The 21602-nt window shown below is 40.8% G+C and overlaps 1 protein-coding gene across 12 annotated transcripts in view; it reads left to right on the plus strand.

The window, feature by feature from the left end:
• Positions 1-14200: 14200 nt before the first annotated feature.
• The window catches only part of C2CD5 (C2 calcium dependent domain containing 5), a 92327-nt gene continuing 84925 nt past the window's right edge, over positions 14201-21602 (plus strand). For 4 of the 12 annotated variants that reach the window (XM_047787401.1, XM_047787405.1, XM_047787403.1 and 1 more), the window contains exons 1-2: positions 14208-14424; positions 14579-14697. In XM_047787401.1, coding sequence (XP_047643357.1) covers positions 14608-14697 — 90 coding nt within the window. In that variant the 5' untranslated portion in view covers positions 14208-14424; positions 14579-14607. Of the gene's footprint in view, positions 14425-14578; positions 14698-21602 lie in introns of all 12 variants that reach the window. The other 8 variants (XM_047787406.1, XM_047787402.1, XM_047787407.1 and 5 more) reach the window with 5 other exon arrangements.

Genomic DNA, 21602 nt, shown 5'->3' on the forward strand with positions numbered 1-21602 from the left:
TACATGTAGGGCCCAGAGAAATGGGACCTAAGAAGTGGCCAAAGCAGGCAGTTTTTATACTTTTTAGACAAAAAAAACCCCAAAATTTGTGAGGAATTGGCAAGACAAAGAAACAGGTTTGGGGTGCCCAAATAGTGAAGAATCTATGGGTAGTAAACTAAAGAAGTTGCCAGGTTTGTTTATACAGGCTTCTCGGCCCCAATTCCCTGTCTCTGGAGATAACCTCAGACACAAGGAGGAGGGCAGCTTTCACACGGAAGATATATTTCCTGTTTTCATGGAGACAGAAAGGAGGCTGAGTGTCCCTCTTGCATTGGCTATTTCTGAAGAAACTTCAATTCAAAATAATCAATATGCCGTTGAGATATGTTTTGGGGTGGCCTACTCTAAACCCCAACACATGTAACACTTCAATTAAAGGAAGCCCACCTTTCAAGGCCCTAAATATAAAAAATAAAATGTTGCAATCTGGTATCATTTTAGGCAACAAGGTCACTTTGAAAGTAAAAAGGTGACTAGGTCGAGATGATGGGTCTTGACTATACATGGACTTTTCAAACATTGGAAACAGTTAAGGAAAGAAATGTCAGCAACAGATAGGCTGCTGCCTAAGACCACCATACTAGAGCCAGCTATCCCACCACAGGACAGCAGGCCATGCAGAGGAGACCTGAGACCCCTAGCTGCCAGCCAGTGCCAAACTGCTAGTTTGTAAGGCCACATTCCAGCCTGGCCAACCTATACTCAACTACATGAGTGGGCCCAGCAAAAATGACAGAGGAGCCATCCAACCACACTCAGAACTGTCGTAAATAAATCCTTGCTGTTGTCACCAAATTTGGGGGTGGTCAAAACAGATTGGAGCAGCTGAGGAAGACTTCATGCAACTCAATATAGTTAAAAAGAAATAGACCCAAATGGAGTCACTTAAGTCCAAGACTGAATACCTAATGTTAATTGCTGTCTCAATTCCCTAGGAATGTGAACTTTCACCAGTCAACCTGGAATTACCTGGTCAGCACTAGGTGAGGTAATCTGTCCAACAGGTCCTTTCTTTCCTCTTAGGAGGGTAACCCTAGCTGAAACTGCATTTTTTGCTAATAACTTTCTATTCCCATCCCCTTTTTGCCATTAACAACTTTCTCTGTTTTAGTTGAGGGAGTATCTATATGCTGCCTGATTCATGAATTTTTTAATAAAGCCAATTTTACACTTAGATTGACTAAGTTGGCTTTTTGTTGCTTAATATGTACAAAACTAGAGCCATTTTTCTTGCCTTTCAGAATCCACTTTTTCTAGTAACAATGCTTCCACTTCTCTTCCATCGTGATTTGAAACAGAGGCATGTTTTGCCTTCATTTTCTGTATTTCCCTTCCTGATATACAGTGTTTAAATCTCATCAATTCTTCCTTAATAATTTCCTTCTCCACTCTCCTTGCTATTAACACTGTTACCACGTTTATGTTAATTTACTAACTAAAGCACAGCAGTGTTTGTTTTTGGTCTTCAGTTTAGGCTGAATCTTCATGGAACTGTCATAGTAAAATATTGCTCTGATTATGATTACTTTCCCAAAAAATCCTTAAATGTCTTCTTTTGCCTACACAATAGTGTCATTATGCCTTAGCCTTATCAATCAGATCACCCCCCTCCCAACTGATGTGTATTCCTGGGCATAACTCATCTTTCTTCCAAGTTATCCCTTTTCTCCAAAACCCTAAGTCCAGCCAAATAATCCTAATTATTATTTCTAGACTCTTCCATAAGCATTTATTTCTTCAATACTTTTGCTCTTCATTTTTTTTTCTCAAATGAATCCCCACTTTCTAGACCTTGCTCGTCCCTAAATTTCCAGCTCAAATCTACCTTCCTTCCATATGAGGCTTCTTCCCTGACCATTGCAAGATTCCTTTTTTCTTTCTTTTTTTTTTTTTAAATGCATGGCATGCAATGGCTTAACGTGGGTTCTCACTTCCTGGACCAGGGATTCAGCCTGGGCCACAGTAGTGAAAGTGCTGAATCTTAACCACTGGACCCGTAGGGAAGTCCTCCCAGATTTCTTTTTTAACTCCTTTAATATTTTGTCCAAACCATTCAGTTAACACCCACCATATAGTCATTTATTATAGTTTCCTTTTTTTTTTTGCTTTGTAAATTTTTATTGTTAAGATTAAAATTTTGGTTTCCTTGACTCAGTAATACTAAATTGCCTTTGGGTTTAGTGACTTCTTGCATCAGCTCCTGCAACTGTGCAATTTATTCATCACAAAAGTCATTAAGTTTTCTTCCAGTAGGGCAATTCCAAAACATGCTTTTTCAGTTGAATTTTGTCTGTTTTCATTAGCTGTTCCCATAGCACTACATTTCTCATGGTTAGTAAATGTTTTATCCACACACCTAAATTGCACACTTTTGAAGATCAAGGTCTTATGCCTTATACAAGGAAAGTGTTGTCAGTAAACAGGAACTGATGTTGAAGGAGACAGTAAGGCTGGGGTAGATGAGGAGAGAAAGGGTATTCTACAGGAAGAAGAGTAACAAGAGAAAAATGCAGTTTGTTCCAGAGATTGGACATATAATACCAAATAAAGGGCCAGTTTAATTCCTTAACAAGAATAACAAAAGTAGTGCTCGGCCATCCTTCTTCCCTTTGCTTACTTTACTCCAAGGAAAAATAGCGCTCATTTTTGCCTCAGGACTTTTACACTTGTTATGGAAAATATGATCACCAAAATAGAATTGTAAAATTACTTTGTTGTTTGCAAGAGCTGTGTTACAGGAAGGAAAGAGGGGGAGTGTTCACTAACCATAGGAAAATTACTACCATACCTTAGTTCCTTAACATATAAAATTACAGGATCTATATACCCCCTCCCACAGCCCCCAGTTTTGCCTTGTGGTTAGCAGGGGAGGAAATGCCTCCCAAGGCCCAGCGGGGTGGGGGAAGGGAGAGCCCTATAGTCAAAAGCTCCTGAGAGCTCTTTAAAAGGGCTGCTGTTTGCATATATTTGAAAGAGTCACACAGTCAGTTCAATAAAACACTCGGGAACAACCATTTACATGAGCCCTTAACTTTCTCTAACAACTGACACGTAGTACTATCTCCAGTCAACAAATTCATTTATTCAATAAGTATTTTCTGAGTGCGAACTATGAGAGAGACATCGTTCTAGGGAAAATACGCCTCACGATAATATACAAAAATATACACGCAGAAGTTTTATAAAAGAGTAGGCAAGAATATATGCTGTGAGAATACTAACCAAAAGAAAGCTGGTATAACAATAATAATATAAATGAAATATATTTTCATGCAAAAATATTACTACTGGGAGTTCTTGCTGTGGCACAGGGGGTTAAGAATCTGATGTTGCCAAAGCTGCGGTGTAGGCCATACCTTTAGCTCTGACTCCATTGCTGGCCCCAGAACTTCCATGTGCTGTGGGTTTGGCCAAACAAACAAAAATATACTACCGGTTCACTTTGTAATGTTGAAAGGAACATCAGGAAGATATCACAATTTTAACAGCCTCAATACATATACAGCAAAAAAAAAAAATTTTTATGAAACTGTAGAGAAAAATAAATAAATCCACAATCATAATAGATTTTTATGCAGAAGCTAATTTCTTTGCCATCCCTTTCTCCCTACATCTTTGGATTGAGTATTCTCCTCCTTTTTTCCAGATACTATCTTCCTAAAAAAAAAAGAGCTATTTTCAAGTTATTCTATTTAAAATAATTATTTATTATATATTTAATATTATTTATTATATATTTAATATATAATATACACATATATATATATTTGCCTGAAGTTACAGTATTCATTTACTTGTTTATTTACTTCTCCTCTACTAAAATGTATCCCATGAGGGCAGAGATATCATGTTTCTCATTCACCATGAAACCTCTGGTTCCCTGAACAGTTTCTACCACATACAAATGTTTGCTGAATAAATGAATAACAATAGTTAACTGTTGGATACTCCTGTGTTCTAGAAATTTTAAATGTGTTACCTTAATTCTCCCAGCTCTTACAGAAATCCTTAATTTTTACAGAGTAAATAATTTACTCAGTCTCACACAGTAAATGACAGAGTTAAGATTTGAATTTAGGGATGTTGCCTCCTTGCAAGTCTTTGGCAATCTATTGAACTTGAGAATCCACCATACAATTTTCTTCACAGGGATGTGATATTTTATTCATTCAGTAAAAATGTATTGAATTGACTATTGTGTGTAATGTACCAGACGTGAAAGGATGAGGCAGAAATGGACAGTGCTTGATTTTAAGGGGCTTATATATTATTAGGGCAGAAGACTTTAAGCAACTATTTGCATAATTAATTATTTAGTCAAAATTATTTTGGTAGCAGAAGGGGTAACAAAGTACTATGATGCTACACAACAGGAGATGCTGAACTAATCTGGGAATTAAGGGATGGTTTCTTTGAGGAAGTGACTTCTGGCTTGTAACTAATCCCTATTCATTTTTTAGATTTCAACTTAGGGTGTTTCTGTTGTGGCTCAGTGTGTTAAGAACCCAACTAGTATCCATGAGGATGCAGGTTCAATCCTTGGCCTTGTTCAGTGGGTTAAGGTTCTAGCATTGCCATTAGCTGTGGTGTAGGTCACAGACACAGCTTGGATCTGGTGCTGATGTGCCTGTGGCATAGGCCAACAGCTGCAATTCCAATCTGACTCCTAGCCTGGGAACTTCCATATGCCACAGTTTCTGCCCTAAAAGAAAAAAAAAAAAAAAGATTTCAACCTAAATGTCACCAACACCCCAGATCAGGATGAGTAAAATAACTCACAGTAGAAGAAACTTTAAAAGAAAACTTTTATTATGTGCATTTCTTGTAGAGGTGAAAACAATTTCTCTTCTTCCCTTCTAGGTTCTTGGCTGTTCTAAAAATTAAGTTGGGGCATTCCCTGGTGGCCTATTGGTTAAAGGACCTGGTGTTGTCACTACTGTGGCTCAGGCTGTGTGTATTCTGTCCCCTATACTCTGCTGTGGTGTAGGTTTCGTCCCTGGACCAAGAACTTCTTCTTCTTTTTTTTTTTTTTGTCTCTTTGCCATTTCTTGGGCCGCTCTTGCGGCATATGGGAGGTTCCCAGGCTAGGGGTCTAATCAGAGCTGTAGCCACCGGCCTACACCAGAGCCACAGCAACTCAGGATCTGAGCCGCGTCTGCAACCTACACCACAGCTCCCAACAACGCCGGATCATTAACCCACTGAGCAAGGGCAGGGATAGAACCCACAACCTCATGGTTCCTAGTCGGATTCGTTAACCACTGCGCCACGACGGGAACTCCCTGGCCCAAGAACTTCTGCATGCTATGGGCACAGCCAAAAAAAAAAAAAGAAAGAAAGAAAGAAAAAAAAATTGCCATAAGACAGAATAACTGGAGAAAAGCATATTCAAATCCATATGTATGGCAGCCTCACAGAGATCATGAGACTCAAAGGCAGTCAGGAAATTGGAGGGTTATATACCATCCTGATCTATAAAGAATAGGGTAGGAGTCTGGAGTTTTAAAGAGAAGGAAGACAATTCACAGAAATTTGAGATCAGATGTTCATTAATTAGATATTTGCCCAACTATGCAGGTAAATCTTTCAGATAGAAAATTCATCTCTGGTCATAGGTCTCTGTCTCTGAGGGTAGCCCCCTATCTAAATTCTTTTAGACAATAATAGGAGAGGGAAAAGTTTTTCTTGAATCTGCTGGGTCTTGATTGACTTTAGCTCAAAATAATCCACATATGCCAAAGGGGCACATTTTGTGGTGGTTTATTCTGTCCCCTTCACTCTGAAATACAGAATTAAAACAGCTATGATAGTGTTATTATGCCTAAGACACATAATTATCAAATACACAGTCAAAATAAAAAATTTCCTGATTGTTTCAACAGTGTTCTTACAGGTGATTTGTTAACCTAGGATCCAGTTAGGATTCTTACACTATGTTTGATAGAATTGTGTCTTAAATCCTTTAAAATATATAACATTCTGGAGTTCCTGCTATAGTGCAGTGGGTTAAGGATCTGATGCTGCTGCAACTCAAGCTTAGGTTGCAGCCATTGCTTGGATCTGAACCCTGGTCCAGGAACTTCCATTTGCTGTGGGTGCGGCCGAAAAAAGAGAAAAAAAAAATGTAATATTTTGCCACCTTTAAAAAATATTTATATATTGTTGGAGAAACTTGGTCATTTGTTTTATAAACTGCCCTTATTTTAAGTTTCCCTGATAGTGTTCCCATGAGGTTATTTAACATGTTCCTTTTTTTTTTTCTTTTTAAGGCTGCACCTACAGCATATGGAAGTTCGCTGGCTAGGGATTGAATCAGAGCTGCAGCTACCGTCCTACACCACAGCCACAGCAACGCAGGATCTGAGCCGTGTCTGCAGCCTACACTTACATCACAACTCATGGCAATGCCAGATCCTTAACCCACTCAGTGAGATCAGGGATCAAACCTGTATCCGCATGGATGCTAGTCGTGTTCTTAATCTGTTGAGTCACAATGGGAACTCCAACATGTTCTTTTGTCTCCTGTAATACTGATGGTTAGGTATAGGTATTTCATCAGATTCGGGGGATCATTTCTTTTGGCAGGGATACTTCACGGGGGTTATGCACATCCTACAATATAAAATCAGGAGACACAGACGCCTAATTGTCTCTCCTTCTGTCATGTTTGCAGGCATTGATCACCATTGCATAAATTCCGGATTTCATTTGAGATTGCAGGTTGGTGATATTTAAATTTTAATATTTCTTCATTTATGAACTGGAATACTTCTATATAGAGAAATTTTCCTTTATAAATTATTCCCTCAGGCTATCCTGAGGTGCAGTTCTTCTAGGAAAGGCAAGATAAATGCTTCATTTAGTCTCTTAATAGTTTGTTTTCAGAATAATGTGTTGGTTTCCTAGCATTCTCCAAAGGGAATGAAAGTTTTTTTTTTTTTTTCCCCTTTTGGGTGTACCTGTGGCAAGCAGAAGTTCCTGGGCAGGGGTTGAACCCACACCATAGCAGTGATCTGGGCTGATGCAGTGACCATGCCAGATCCTTAACCCACTGCACCACAAGGGAACTCCACAACGAGGACTTTATACCATTGTTGTAAATATTATTATAAATTAAAGGAGTTCCTGTCGTGGTGCAGTGGTTAACAAATCCGACTAGGAACCACGAGGTTGTGGGTTCGATCCCTGCCCCTGCTCAGTGGGTTAACGATCTGGTGTTGCCATGAGCTGCGGTGGAGGTTGCAGACACGGCTCGGATCCTGCGTTGCTGTGGCTCTGGTGTAGGCCGGTGGCTACAGCTCCGATTCGACCCCTAGCCTGGGAATCTCCATATGCCACGGGAGTGGCCCAAAGAAATAGCAAAAAGACAAAAAAAAAAAAAAAGAGTCTATCTCATTGAAATCTAAGGAATTGGTGAAACTTGTGGCATGGTTCCTTTGAATTTATCATCTATTTCTTGGCATTGTACTGACCGGCCACCCAGTGCCAGGAAGAAGAATGTGCAAATATTCTTCTGGAACATGGGGCTGACCCAAATGTCATGGACGTCAGTGGCAACACTGCCCTCCACTATGCCGCCCTTGATCAGAATTCCTCCATGGCAGCAAAGCTGCTTTCACACAATGCCAACATTGAGGCAAAAAACAAGGTATGGCTCACCTGGAGTTCCCTTGGTGGCGTAGTGGTTAACGAACTTGACTAGGAACCATGAGGTTGCGGGTTCGATCCCTGGCCTTGCTCAGTGGGTTAAGGATCTGGCGTTGCCATGAGCTGTGGTGTAGGCTGCAGACACGGCTCAGATCCCGTGTTGCTGTGGCTCTGGCGTAGGCTGGTGGCTACAGCTCTGATTCGACCCCTAGCCTGGGAACCTCCATATGCCATGGGAGCAGCCCAAGAAAATGCAAAAAAAAAAAAAAAAATTTAAAAACTTGCTTCTGACGGACGCCCTCTTTAAGTTCTGAACATTTTTACTTTCTTATAAAGAGTCTGACAAGAATAAAGGCGAGTCCTCTGATCTTTAGCAAAAAGTTCCCCTAAAATAGAGTGATGCAAATATCTTTTCTATTTAAAAAGATCACTTGGGCTGGTTCATAGTGGGTGGATTGGAGTAAAGCAAGAGTGGAAGTGGGGCTACTTTCTCATCCAGGTGATAAATAATGGAGAAAAGTAAATGGATTCGAGAGATCTTTAGGAATTATAAACCACAGGACTTTGTGATTAATTGGGTGTCAAGGGTAAGGAAGAGGAAGAGTCAAGATAATTGTTAGTTGTGGCTAGAGTTTTCATAAAGGCCTTAAGTAGATATAAATGGAAAACCTTTAGGCTTTGCAATATAGACACTGATAAAGGGAGCTTGTTCTGGTGCTGGCACAATAAGAAAGTCAAGGCCTATATACCTGCCCATTACACCCATGTGACAGAGCTCACTGAATGCATTGATGGTGCTGATACAAAGCAATGTGTTCCACTTCAATAGTCTAACAGTCTGGAGAAAGTCTTACTCAATGTGGTGAGGATGCCCACGGTCCATTAGGCATGCTTTTATATGATGCAAGGGGACCGATGGGAAGATGCTGCCTATTTGGCTCATTTTTAATCCTTTACTCAGCTGATTTGCTGCTTTACAAGTAAATCAATGCAAAAGTAACTGAACCAAGTTCAAGTTGTCATTTGTATCTTCCCTCAAACTTACACCAATGAGTTTCTGGCTTGAGCCCTTGACTAAGTAGCTGGTGATGTTACTGTTTGAGATGGGGAACATAGTGGAGGAGGACCTGGATTTTTATTTTGTTATTGTTGCTGTTGTTGTGGGAGAGGTAAAGAAAAATTCCGCTTTGGATATGTTGACTTTAAGGTCAATCTGATATTCTAAATGGAAATAAAAACTAGGCAGTTGCATATATGGGTCCAGACCCCAGAAGAAAGTTGTGGGTTAAACACAAACATGTGAGGAGTTCCCATTGTGGCACAGTGCTTAATGAGTGCTTAATGAGTTTGTGGGTTCGATCCCTGGCCTTGCTCAGTGCGTTAAGGATCCAGCATTGCCATGAGCTGTGGTGTAGGTCACAGACGCGGCTCAGATCCCATGCTGCTGTGGCTCTGGAGTAGGCCGGTGGCTACAGCTCCGATTAGACCCCTAGCCTGGGAACCTCCATATGCCTCAGGTGCACCCCTAGAAAAGGCAAAAATAAAAACAAAAAAAACCCCATAAACATGTGATAATCCTTAGCTAAAGAGATAAAAATGAAAATTATGAACATGAATGAGATCACTGAGGGAGAGAGTACAGTTAAGAGGACCAAGAATGGAACCTGCAGAAAAACACATTATTTTTTAAAGGCAGAGAGCAGGCTGAGAAGACATATATAGCAGAATAAGTAAGAGAAGCTTGCAAGAGTTTTTCAAGGAGAGTAAGATCAGTTGTCAAATGCTATTCAGAGTTATGTAAAACGCAAACTGTCCACTGGATTTAGGAATCAAAGTTTATAAATGGCCTTAGTGAAAGCCGTTTTGTGGTGGTAGCTAAAGCCAGGTAGAATAGTTTTAGGAGTGCCTTGGAGGTGAGGAGAATATAGACAACCTTTGAGAAGTTTAACTTTGAAGTGGGGGAGAGAGATGAAAAGATTTTAGGAAGCCAGGAAAGAAAAGAGAGTAAAGTAGTAATAGCATATGTGTTGAATGTTACTTAAATTTAATTCCACAAACATTTGTGATCATAAGAAGGGCACAGGGTAGGAAAGTGAGAATTGAGAGACTAGAGAGTAGGAGACAGTTCTTCAGCCCTCAAGTTCCTCATAGTCGAGTAGGGGAGAGATAGGTAAATAACGATGTATACGGACAGTGCAATAATACACGTGCTAGTTAAGTGGCAGCAAAGTTGCTGGAACAGATAGTATGTTTGTTACGAAGGGGAATAGGGAAGACATTTGAAGTCACATTTAAACTGAGTTATTTCTTAAAAGTTTTCTAGGATAACTATGAGAAAGGCATTCTGAGCAGGGAGAAAAAGCATAGTTTATTGGAAAACCAGATGTAGCCTTTAAAGAGCATGAGTTCTTGGAATGGCATTGTCTAGATATAAATCCTGCTTCCAACAGTACCAGCTCCTTGATTTGGGGTAATTATCCTACCTTTGCAAAGCCTTGATTTCCTCAGCTATAAAATGAAAGCTGCTAATTCCTATCTCAGGTTTTCAGGGAGGCTTAAAAGCTGTTATGCACGGAATTCAGTAGTTGGTACACAGCAAATACTCAATATACATTAACTCTTGTTATTACTGTAGGATCTAAAATACAAAGAGTGGAAAGACCTGAAGCTAAAGAAGGTAATCAGGAAACAGATCATGATAGATTTGTCAGGAAAGTCAGCATTATTCCCAGCACTAATTAAACTGGTACAATTATTAGAAAACAAACTAAAGTTAGGCTTAATTCTATTAAAAAAATCTTCAGGAAGCATCTTAATTATAATCTCCTGTTGATGAAGCCTAAGGCAACAGCTATGTACAAGAACCCAACAGGCTACTAATTAGAAGGCTGAACTGCTAACCTCTTAATTGTGCAATTTGCAATTTTTTTATTTTTATTTTTTTAACATTACAACTACTTGTAACTCTTATTTTCCATTAAGATTGCTGCTAAACTTCAGTTTTCTGATTTTTTTCTTTATATTTTTTGGTATTAAAAAAAAAGCTGGTAGTATGGAAGTACTTTCAGTAAAAAAGCTATTTCAATTCTACCACTAAAACAAAACACACCAGGATTAGTTGATCACATAGTGTAGCTGACCTTGCTGGTGGCCCAGGAGTAAAGAGGATTCAGGTTGTCCCTGCTGTGTCTTGAGTTTGATCCCTGGCCCAGGAGCTTCCATATGCTTCTCACGTGGTCAAAAAAAAAAAAAAAAAAAAAAAAGTAGAATTAGATTTCACAAAACACCTCAGGTACATCTAAGGAAATTTGCATTGGAATTGTGTTCTCTATTCTTTCGTCACAGGTTGGATAACCAAAGTTTCTGCAGCATGGGGAAGTTCTCAGACCAGGGCTTGAACTCCCACCACTTTAACCAGAGCCATAGCAGAGACAATGCAGGATTTTTAACCTGCTGTGCCACGAGAGAACTCTTTACATTTTTATTTTGAGGTAGTGTTTCTCTTCTCTCTTTGGAGTTCAACTTCTCAATTACGTGAACAATCTTCCTTCTGCAGAAGAAATTTTTTCCTTGAAAAGATGATTTTGGGTCACCACCGCCTAGAGTACTTAACCTGTTGAGTATTTTTTTTTTTTTTACTGTGGTAAAATTGTTATAGAATATATTAATTTCAGGTGCACAACATAAAAATTTGATATTTGAATACACTATAAAGTGAACAACACAAGTCTAGTTACCATCCAGCACTATACAATTGACTACTTACTTCCTTAATCATTTTGCTCACCTTCAATCCCCTTCTCCTCTTGTAACCACCATTTTCTCTTTATCTATGAATTTGGTTTTATCTGTTTTTTGTTTTTTTAGATTCCACATATAAGTGAAATCACATGGTATTTGTCCTTCTCTGACTTATTTCACTCAGCCTGATACCTTCAAGACCCATTCATGTTGTCACAAATGGCAAGGTTTCCTTTTTTTTTTTTAATGGCTAATTAATATTCCATTGTATACATTGTTTTCTTTATCCATTCACCTATCAATGATCACTTAGGTTGCTTTCATATCTTGGCTATTTTGTCAAAAATGCTGTAATGACAATGCATGCATCTTTTCAAATTAGTGTTTTTGTATTCTAAAGATAAATACCCACAAGTGGAATAGCTGGACCATGTGGTAGTTCTTTTTAATTTTCTGAGGAGTCTCTATAATGTTATTCATAGTGGCTGCACCAATTTTCACTTCCACTAACAATGTAGGAGATATCCCTTGTCTTCACATCCTCTTCAACTTAATATTTGTCTAATAGTAGTCATCCCAATCGGTGTAAAGTGATATCTCATTGCAGTTTTGATTTGTATTTCCATGATAATTAGTGATGCTAAACATCTTTTCATGTTCAGCATCATTATTGGCCATTTGTATGTCTTCTCAGGAAAAATGTTTATGTAGATCCTCTGCCCATTTTTAAATCAGAATGTTTGACTTTCTGCTAATGAGCTGTTTGAATTCTTTACACATTTTGGAATATTAACCCCTTATCAGATATGTGATTTTTATTCCCATTCAGTAGGTTGCCTTTTCCTTCTCTTGATGGATTCCTCTGCTATGCAGAAGCTTTTTTAGTTTGATGTAGTCCCACTTGTTTATTTTTGCTTTTGTTGCCTTTTCTTTTGGAGTTGGTCCCAAAATTCAATGCCAAGACCAATGTCAAAGAACTTACTGTTTATATTTTCTTGTAGGAGTTTTATGGTTTCAGGTCTTACATTCAAATGTTTAATGGATTTGCAGTTAATTTATGCCTGTGTAAGATGGTGATCTAGTTTCATTCTTTTACATGTAGCTGTCCATTTTACCACAGCTCCTTTGTTGTAACTTAATTGAACATATATTGGTCAGTCTATTTCTGGAGTCTCTATTCTGTTCATTGATGTATGTCTATTTCTATGACAATACCATCCTGTTTTGATATTGCAGCTTTGCAGTATAGTCTGAAATCAGGGAGCATGATACCTCCAGTTTTGTGCTTCTTTCTCAAGATTTCAATGGCTATTCATGGTCTTTCCTGGTTCCATACAAATTTTAGAATTATTTGTTATAGTCCTTTAAAAAATGCCATTGTAATTTTGATAGAAATTGCATTAAATCTCTAGATTGCTTTGACTAGTATGGACAAACAATACTAATTCTTTCAATCCATGAGTATGGTCTATTTTCCAATATATTTCATTATTTTTCAAAAAATTAATACTGAAAAACATTTTGACATTATTTCTTTCATCAAAGTCATATGGTTTTGTGTATCCAAGTCTTTACCTCTTTGGTTAAATTTATTCCTGGGTATTTTATTCTTTTTTATACAATTATAAATGGTTCCTTAATTTCTTGGATAGTTGGTTACTCATTTATAGAAAGCAAACGATTTCTATATATTGATTTTGTATCCTGCAACTATACTGAATTCATTTATCAGTTCTTAACAGTTTTTCGGTGGAGCCTTTCTAATGTCACCTGCAAATAATGACAGTTTAACTTCCTCCCTCCCAATTTGGATGCCTTTCTCAGTTGAGTACTAAAGGTAAAAATAGCATCCTGCTATCTCATTTGTGAATTTTCCTCTATTGATGAATCCAGTGGTATATTCTTTCTACTGGAACTGTTAATGCCAATTTTGGTACTTGTTAAGGCATGTATTGTTAATGCTGCTCTTGATACTTGGTATGGAGTGATTTGTGTTACCTCCTGTATGTCTCAATTTTCTTAATCTTTTTTTGAAGGTTTGAACCTACAGATTAGGCCTCATTTTAGCAACGTATCTGTAGCTGTCTGTATCTGTAACTGGGTCGACTCTTCAAGATGTTTAATTAAGCTCAACTGGTCCATTTCTTGTGTTTGAGCACAATTTCCTATGGTAGGAGGTTGTGAACTCCTGCCAGAAATCTTGGTATTTAGGTTTGTAGATGCTTAATAACCACACTGAGATGGTCTAAGAGTGGCTTTGGATTCCGAAGTGTTCAACACCCCACTAGCCCCCAAGACCTACCTTAACTATAACCCAGTACACCGTACACGTATATATATCTGAATAAGGAGTGCTACTTACTCCACTATCCAAAATGTTCCTGAAATTCCGCACTCCATTTCATATAAAACAAAAACTGTACCCTTCCCACGTAAAAACCAGGTAAGCTGATTTCAAGAACTAAATGGGTCGTAAAAGACTGGAATCGCTCCGCTAGTTGTCACCGTTGCTGCTCCTTCTGTCCCAGCCCTTCGGAAATGCAGCGTTGCAACTGGGAAGGTAGCCGCCCGCAGGGAAGCCACTGAGGGAACCTGTGATTCACCCCCGGAAGATTGAGCGGGCTTTCGTCCTGGGCGCTAACCTACAGCCGGGGCTCGGTGGATGATGCGGGGCTCGACGCGTTTCCCTGCCTCCCGGCCTCCCCGAGGTCCGTCCCGCCTCCGTGATCTGTAAGCGAATTTAGTCTCTCCCGGAGAGGTGCGCCGAGCGCCGAGCGATCGATGCCTCCACCCCGCCCGGGGAGCCGCCATTTTGGGGGGAGGAGAAACGCTTTTCTGGGCTGCGGCGGTTCAACGGGATGCCGAGTGGCTTTTGCTTCTCTTGCCAGCGGTGTGGCGCCGGGTCAGAAGCCTCCACCGGGGCCACTCCTCTAGCTGCCTCTCCGGAATGAGGCCTCAGCTCCCGCGCGAGACGGCCCCCTGTCTCCTTTCAGAGTAAGTGGCGGCCAGCGGCGCAGCGCGCCTCCGCGCGCCCTCCGCTGTCAGTGACCCCGCGCGCTCCCTTCGGCGCGCGCCGTTCCCCGCGCGCTCCCGCCCCTCCCCCGCCCGCCTGGGCGCTCGACGCAGACTCGCTTGTTTGTTTCTGCAGGAGCCCAAGCAGAGGCCGAAGCCGAGACGATGCCTGGGAAGCTGAAGGTGAAAATCGTGGCCGGGCGCCATTTGCCAGTGATGGACCGAGCTAGTGACCTGACTGATGCCTTCGTGGAGGTTGGTGCAAGGTCCTGACCCTCCAAACACAGGGCACGCCAAGCCCTGTTAAGGATCCTACCCTTCTCGCCCGCAGCCCCTCAGCCCATTCCCCTGCCTCCTGCCCTGCCGTGTGCCGTGCTTGGCTAGCTCTCCCTCAGGGGTTGACTGCAGCCCATGTGATGGGTGCACGGCTCGCAGGCGTCGTCAAGCTCTGCCGCGCGGGGAGGCAGTTACTGCTCTGCCTCCTGGGGTGACCCTGATGTCAGGACGCCTAACAGGCCACCTGCCAGTCAGGAGATCCCAAGGCGTGGCCACGCGGCCGCCGAAACACACCCACCCAGCCACCCACCCCCAACCTCTTTTCGGGGCCGGACAGCTGGCTTTTAATTTTAATGCTAAAGTGATGGAGATGATGTCCGAAAGTGTAGATACAGTCCGTTATGGGCACTTGGAGAGCTGCAGGGTGATCCACTGTTTAACATCGTATTTTCTGAATCATCGGTTTAAGTTCTACAACACGACTGTAACACTTTCCTGTTCTTGTATAGACTGGTAGGTCTGAAGAAATCTTTCAGGGTAATTTAATGCCTTGAGGTAGCAAGCCAATTAAATGCCATGGATTTAAATTGCAAAATTGCTTTTTAAATCTAATGATTAGTTTAAAACTCATGCAAATTAGCACAGGCCTAGGGCCCAGGAAAGTAATACACCAGAGTCTGAAAGAAGCCAAGTAGGATTGTAATAAAAATTGTCGTGATGAGCCAGAGTGTTAAAACAATCATCATTTTGGTTATTAATCCTTAGAGTTGATAGATATATGATAATATACAGCCTGATTTCATCTCAATATAAAATGTTGGCGTTCCTGGCGTGGCTCAGTGGTTACGAACCTGACTAGTATCCTTGAGGACACGAGTTTGATCCCTGGCCTCCCTCAGCGGGTTAAGGATCCAGTGTTTCTGTGAACTGTGATGTAGGTCGCAGTCGCAGCTTAGATCCGGAGCCGCTGTGGCTGTGGCATAGGCTGGGCAGCTGCAGCTCCGATAAGACCACAAGCCAGGGAATTTCTATATGCCCTGGGTGTGGCCCTACAAAGACAAAAAAAAAAAAAAGTTTATCTTCCCTAAAGATTCTCTAGCTTAAACATTGCTGCTGTTCTCAATCTTTTTTTTTTTTTGTCTTTTTGCCATTTCTTGGGCCGCTCCCGCGGCATATGGAGGTTCCTAGGCTAGGGGTCTAATTGGAGCTGTAGCTGCCAGCCTATGCCAGAGCCACAGCAACGCGGGATCCGAGCCGCATCTGTGACCTACACCACAGCTCAAGGCAACGCCCGATCGTTAACCCACTGAGCAAGGCCAGGGATCGAACCGCAGCCTCATGGTTCCTAGTTGGATTCGTTAACCACTGCACCACGATGGGAACTCTTTTTTTTTTTTTTTTTTTCCTTCTTCAGTTCTCAATCTTAACTTCATTTTTATTTGAGAAACAGTTACTCAGTGTGTTTTGGGACGGGTGATAGGTCATGGCGATACACAGATTGTCAAAACAAAGACTATGCTTTCAAGTATCTCAGAGACTGACCCACACAGTTGAGGTTGAAAAATAATAGCTAACATGTATTGAGTTTCACTATTGCCAGGAATATTCTAAGTATTTTTCAATTCTTAAAATAGTCCTGCTATTGTATTGTTATTTCCCATATTGCAGTTGAAGTATCTGAAAGATACATCAGATTTTTTTGTTTAGTATCATATGGACTCTTGTTTCCAAACAATGTATACATATAATCAATCAAAGAATATCTGAAAAGGACCATGAAACCTCTGAAGTGCTAATGGAGGCTTGCTGGTATATAGAAACCTAGCAAATTCAGGAACCAAGGGGACATGTTCTCAGGTAATACTTGCATTGTCAACCTGTATTGACCCTGTTTTTATAGTAAAAATAGTTTACAACTGAAAAAAAGAAGCCTAGGAACAGTAAACAGTTTGCCTAAGATGACTTAACCTTGTAAATCTCCATAACCTTGTGGTCTGTTTGAATCTTAACCACTGTGCTAATACTGCCTTTCCAGACAAGATGTTAAGTGTTTTTGTAGAATGTGGAATCTTAATTCTGTCACTGAAGTAAACATTTAAGGAGGCTTCCTAGGACAGTGACATTTCAGCTGGGTCTTGCAGGATACCCAGGATTTTACCAGGCAGAGGGAACATCAGAGGCACAGAAAGGGATACATGGCATGTTCAGGAAACTATCTTAGTTTGGTATGTGTCTGGATTCAAAGGAATTATGTGGGTAGTGGAGGTTGTGGGGGATAAGGCTGGAAGGGTAGGTTGGTGCCAAACCTCTTTTTCTGTATTAAAGGAATTTTCCTTTATTCTGAAAGCAGAGGGTAAGCCAGGGAAGCTTTTCAAGTAGAAATGAAATAAAATTGTGTTTGTGTTATGTTGTTTCTTTCTAGGATGACTTGAATGGTGATGTTATTGGTGGCTGGATAGATGAGAGATTAGGCAAAGACATTAGTTAAGAAGGTAGTAAAATTATCCAGGAGTCTGCACTTTTTTTTTTATAATGGCAATGGGAATGGATTAAAGGGGAAAGATTTGAGGGACATTTCTTTAACTAAAATTGTCAAGCCTTCTTAACAAATGGCTTTTGCCAGTAAGGGAGGGGTTGGATACAAGGGTGAGTCATTAATTCCTTCTTTCAACAAATTATTATTATTATTATTATTTTGCATTTTCTTGGGCCGCTCCCACGGCATATGGAAGTTCCCAGGCTAGGGGTCTAATCAGAGCTGTAGCCACCGGCCTACGCCAGAGCCACAGCAACTCAGGATCGGAGCCATGTCTTCGACCTACACTGCATCTCATGGCAACGCCAGATCGTTAACCCACTGAGCAAGGCCAGGGACCGAACCCTCAACCTCATGGTTCCTAGTCGGATTCGTTTACCACTGCGCCACGACGGGAACACCCCAACAAATAATTGTTAAGCATCTGCTATTTGCCAGGCCCCATGCTAGTTACCAGTTCAGCTGATGCATCTGTGATGGTGAATAAAATAGACTTGGTTCCTGTTTTTATGGAGTTTATATTTTGGTGGGAAAGCCAGACATTAAAAAGTAAAGGAATGATTAATTTTGTAATTGTAAATTGTGAATGAATGCCATGAAGGAAAAATGACAGAGAGGATCAGGAACTTCAGGGTGAAAATCAGGGTAGGCTTCTGAGGAACTGTCAGGCATAGACCTGCTGAATGAGAAGGAGCCGGGTGCTTAGGGCAAGAGAGAGAGTGAGAGTGTGTGTGTGAGTGAGAGAGAGAGAGAGCGCACATGGGCGCATGTATGTGTATGTGTGTGTGTGTGTGTGTGTGTGTGTGTGTGTGTGTAGGGGGAGGGGCTGAGCGAGAGGGGCTGGAGGAGGAGAGTCTTAGCAGAGGAAAGATCCTGAGGATTTGCTTTGTTTTAGGAGGTGAAGTGAAGGGGAAGTGAAGGAGAGAGTGCTGTTAGATGAAGTTGGAGAGTTATTCAGGGAACCAGTCATGCAGGACTGTAGAGGCCATGATTGAAGTTTGAATTTTATTCTCAATTCTGTGGGAAGCACTTGTTAGGATGAGCACTTTTGTTGCTGTCTGGAGAATGGACTGCAAGAGGAACAAAAGCTGAAGCTGGTGACTAGTTTGAGGATTTTGATAATAGTTCACAAAAGAGGTAGTGAGGGTCAAGGTGATGGTTTTGGTAATAGAAGTGGTTGGATTCTACTTTGAAGATAGACAGTAGAGAATTTGCTGGTGGATTGGTGTAGGGGACCGGGAAAGGGAGACTGAAAGATGACTCCTGGCTTTCAGAAATCATTGGGGTAGTTTTCTCTGACTCCATGGGGTTGAGACAGATTGATTGAGTGGGTAGAGAATCAGCTCTTATTTGGGCATGTTAAATTTGAGATGCCTTTGGGTCCTTTAATTGGAGTTGTCACAGAGAAAGTTGGATTTTCTGAGTATGTGGTTTAGAAGAGAGGTATGAATTAAAAATAAAGTCACACAGGTCCATGCTTCTCAACTCTGGAAGACCCAGTGTTGCCTTTAAATAACGGGTATTTGAAATCTACCCTTTTCTATTTTGGCATGATATCCATAACTAATGTAACCTATCTATGCTCACAATTAAAAAAAGCAATATGGGAGTTCCTGTCGTTGTGGTGCAGCGGAAGTGAATCCGACTAGGAACCATGAGGTTGCACGTTTATCCCTGGCCTCACTCGGGGTTAAGGATCCGATGTTGCCATGAGCTGTGGTATAGGTCACAGACGTGGCTCGGATCCTGCTGTTGCTGCTATTGCTCCTATTTGACCCCTAGCCTGGGAACCTCCATGTGCTGTGGGCGCAGTCCTAAAAAGCAAATAAATACATAAATAAAAGTAAAAAGCAATATAATGCTCTAATTATAATATAGGAAATAAAAGCATTTTTAATATCTATTTTAATATGGAAGTCCTTGTTTATGACCACAAGTACAAAACATGAAGTAATCGAGTTGAGTCCATGAATATTTATTGAGCCTTTGTATATGTCAGAACTATACTGAATATGGTATAGCATGCTGAGGATAGAGCAATGAATAAAAACAAAAATTTCTTTAGTCATGGAACCTAAGTTGTAGTGGGAGGCAGGGTTAATAAAGAAGATATTTTAGTAAAAGATGAAGTATGCTAGATGGTGAGAAGTGCCCCATGTGGAGAAAGTAAAGCAGGGGTGCAGGATATGGAATGCCTCACCTCCAGGTAGAATCACATGAACACCACTGCCCCTCTCAGAGTGAGACAGTTTTGTAGTTTTGGCATCTCATAGGCCTTCACTGCCACTGGTTATCAGTTTTTCCAAAGTAGTCGTCTCACGGAAAAGAGAGAGCTGTCCATTAATTTTCATAATGGTTGTGTTTCTTGACAATTATGTTTATTGAAACCCCATCACAATACTTATATCTGTAAAACTGAGTTAGATTCTAGGTAGGTTTTTAACCCAAGTGACTGGTGGGGACATTTGAAAATCATGACACGAGACAAGTCTTCATAGCTGGGGACTGTCTCTTGAATTGCAGGATACCTAGCATCTCTGGCCTTCCCCTCTAAATAGTATTACTACTACTCCCCCAAAACACCCCTAGAAATTTCTAAAGTTCCCTTAGAAGTTGGTTCTGTCCCTTTTGCAAACCTCTGACTTTGGAGGAGAGAAGAGGAATGGATCCTTGAATGAACCTGACATTAGGACGTTTGTTAGAGGTGGAGGACTAGAGGGAGGAAACCGAGATGGTCATTCAATGGGTGGGAGAAAATCAGGAAAGTAATGTCTAGGAAGGCAGGAGAGGACATTTCCAGAAAGAGGAAGGCTTCATCTGTCAGATGCACTGAGAGGTCAAGTAAGGGAGCAGAGAAATCATGGGGTTGGACCACATGGACCTGTTATGGATCTTGATTAGAGGACTGATTTAAAGAGGGTTAAAGTGCATGGGAATAAGGAAGTAGGAGCAGTGTGGACAGGCAAGCTGTTTTAGGAAGTAAGGCCATGAAGGGGAGGAGAGGTAGTGTTGTATTTGGGGGAGTACATAGCTTTTAGTGGTTTAAAAACAGAAGATAGTAGATCATATTGGTGTGCTAATAGGAATAATCCAACAGAAAAGGAAAGATTAATGCAGGAAAAAGGCGATAAAGAAGGATTACAGTATAATAAAGGGATAGATTGTGTGATATACACTGTAAGTACTACATAAGCTCTGTGGAGAGGGACATAATGAAGCCTGGGCTGGGAGGATGGTCATGTTTCCACTGGCAAAGAGAAAAAGGGGGCATCTGAAAGAGAAAAAGGGGGCATCTGAAAAGATGAATATGATGAACTTGATAAAAGCAAAAGGAGGGAAAAGAGCATATGTAATTGAAGGGAGAGTTGTCTTTTTGTCTTACTAGGGCTGCACCCGCAGCACACGGAGGTTCCCAGGCTAGGGGTCTAATTGGAGCTGTAGCTGCCAGCCTACACCACAGCCACATCAACGCCAAATCCGAGCCTTGTCTGTGACCTACACCACAGCTCACGGCAATGGTGGATCCTTAACCCACTGAGCGATGCCAAGGATCGAACCTGCAACCTTGTGGTTCCTAGTCGGATTCGTTTCTGCTGCACTAAAGAACTCTAAAGGCAGGATTCTTGTTGAACAGGAGCAGAAAATAAAAGTTGGCTGGGGGGAGGGGATACAGATTACCGAGTGGCCTGAAAACGAGGGGAAGAAGTCTGTACAGTAGAAGCTCTCTTGCTTGACCAGTTTCTATTAACTGACTCAGTACAGTCCCCAGTGCCCTGCATTTCTTCGGTAAACCATTCTTGAATACTCCATATGGTCAGCTTATCTCCCAGTGTGCCTGCTTCTCTCATCAGTTGACTGATAGGCTTTACCAAGAAGCAGTTGTGTTTATTCCGAAACTCGTCTATGCCAACTCTATTTTTTATCTATTATTGTTATTTGTTTAAACCTTATATAAATCAGTGAAATAAATGTGATAAAAATTTAGTAATGCTATATAAAGACTTAGGGATACAATTGTTAAAAAAATTACTCTTGAATTAGATGGAGATTGTAAATAATCTAGGATTTTAAATTCTGCTACCACATTTTAAAGACACTCAAACCAGCAAACACAGATGATACATTCTGTGTGGTTTATGCAGAAAAGATGATACAGAACTGTCAACAGTGGACCCTTGCTCAAAGAAGAGGCCTTAGTCTTAGATTAAAAGGTAGAGGAATGAATATTTAATTTCATGTTTGAATATCTGATTTTACCAAATTATTTCATTGACTAATCAGATATTGGTCCTGATTGCATCAGCTGAGGGAACTTCTACTATATATGATGTGAGCTTAGGAAGCCAGT

This window comes from Phacochoerus africanus, chromosome 7, assembly GCF_016906955.1.
Source record: "Phacochoerus africanus isolate WHEZ1 chromosome 7, ROS_Pafr_v1, whole genome shotgun sequence".
NCBI classification, from domain to species: domain Eukaryota; kingdom Metazoa; phylum Chordata; class Mammalia; order Artiodactyla; family Suidae; genus Phacochoerus; species Phacochoerus africanus.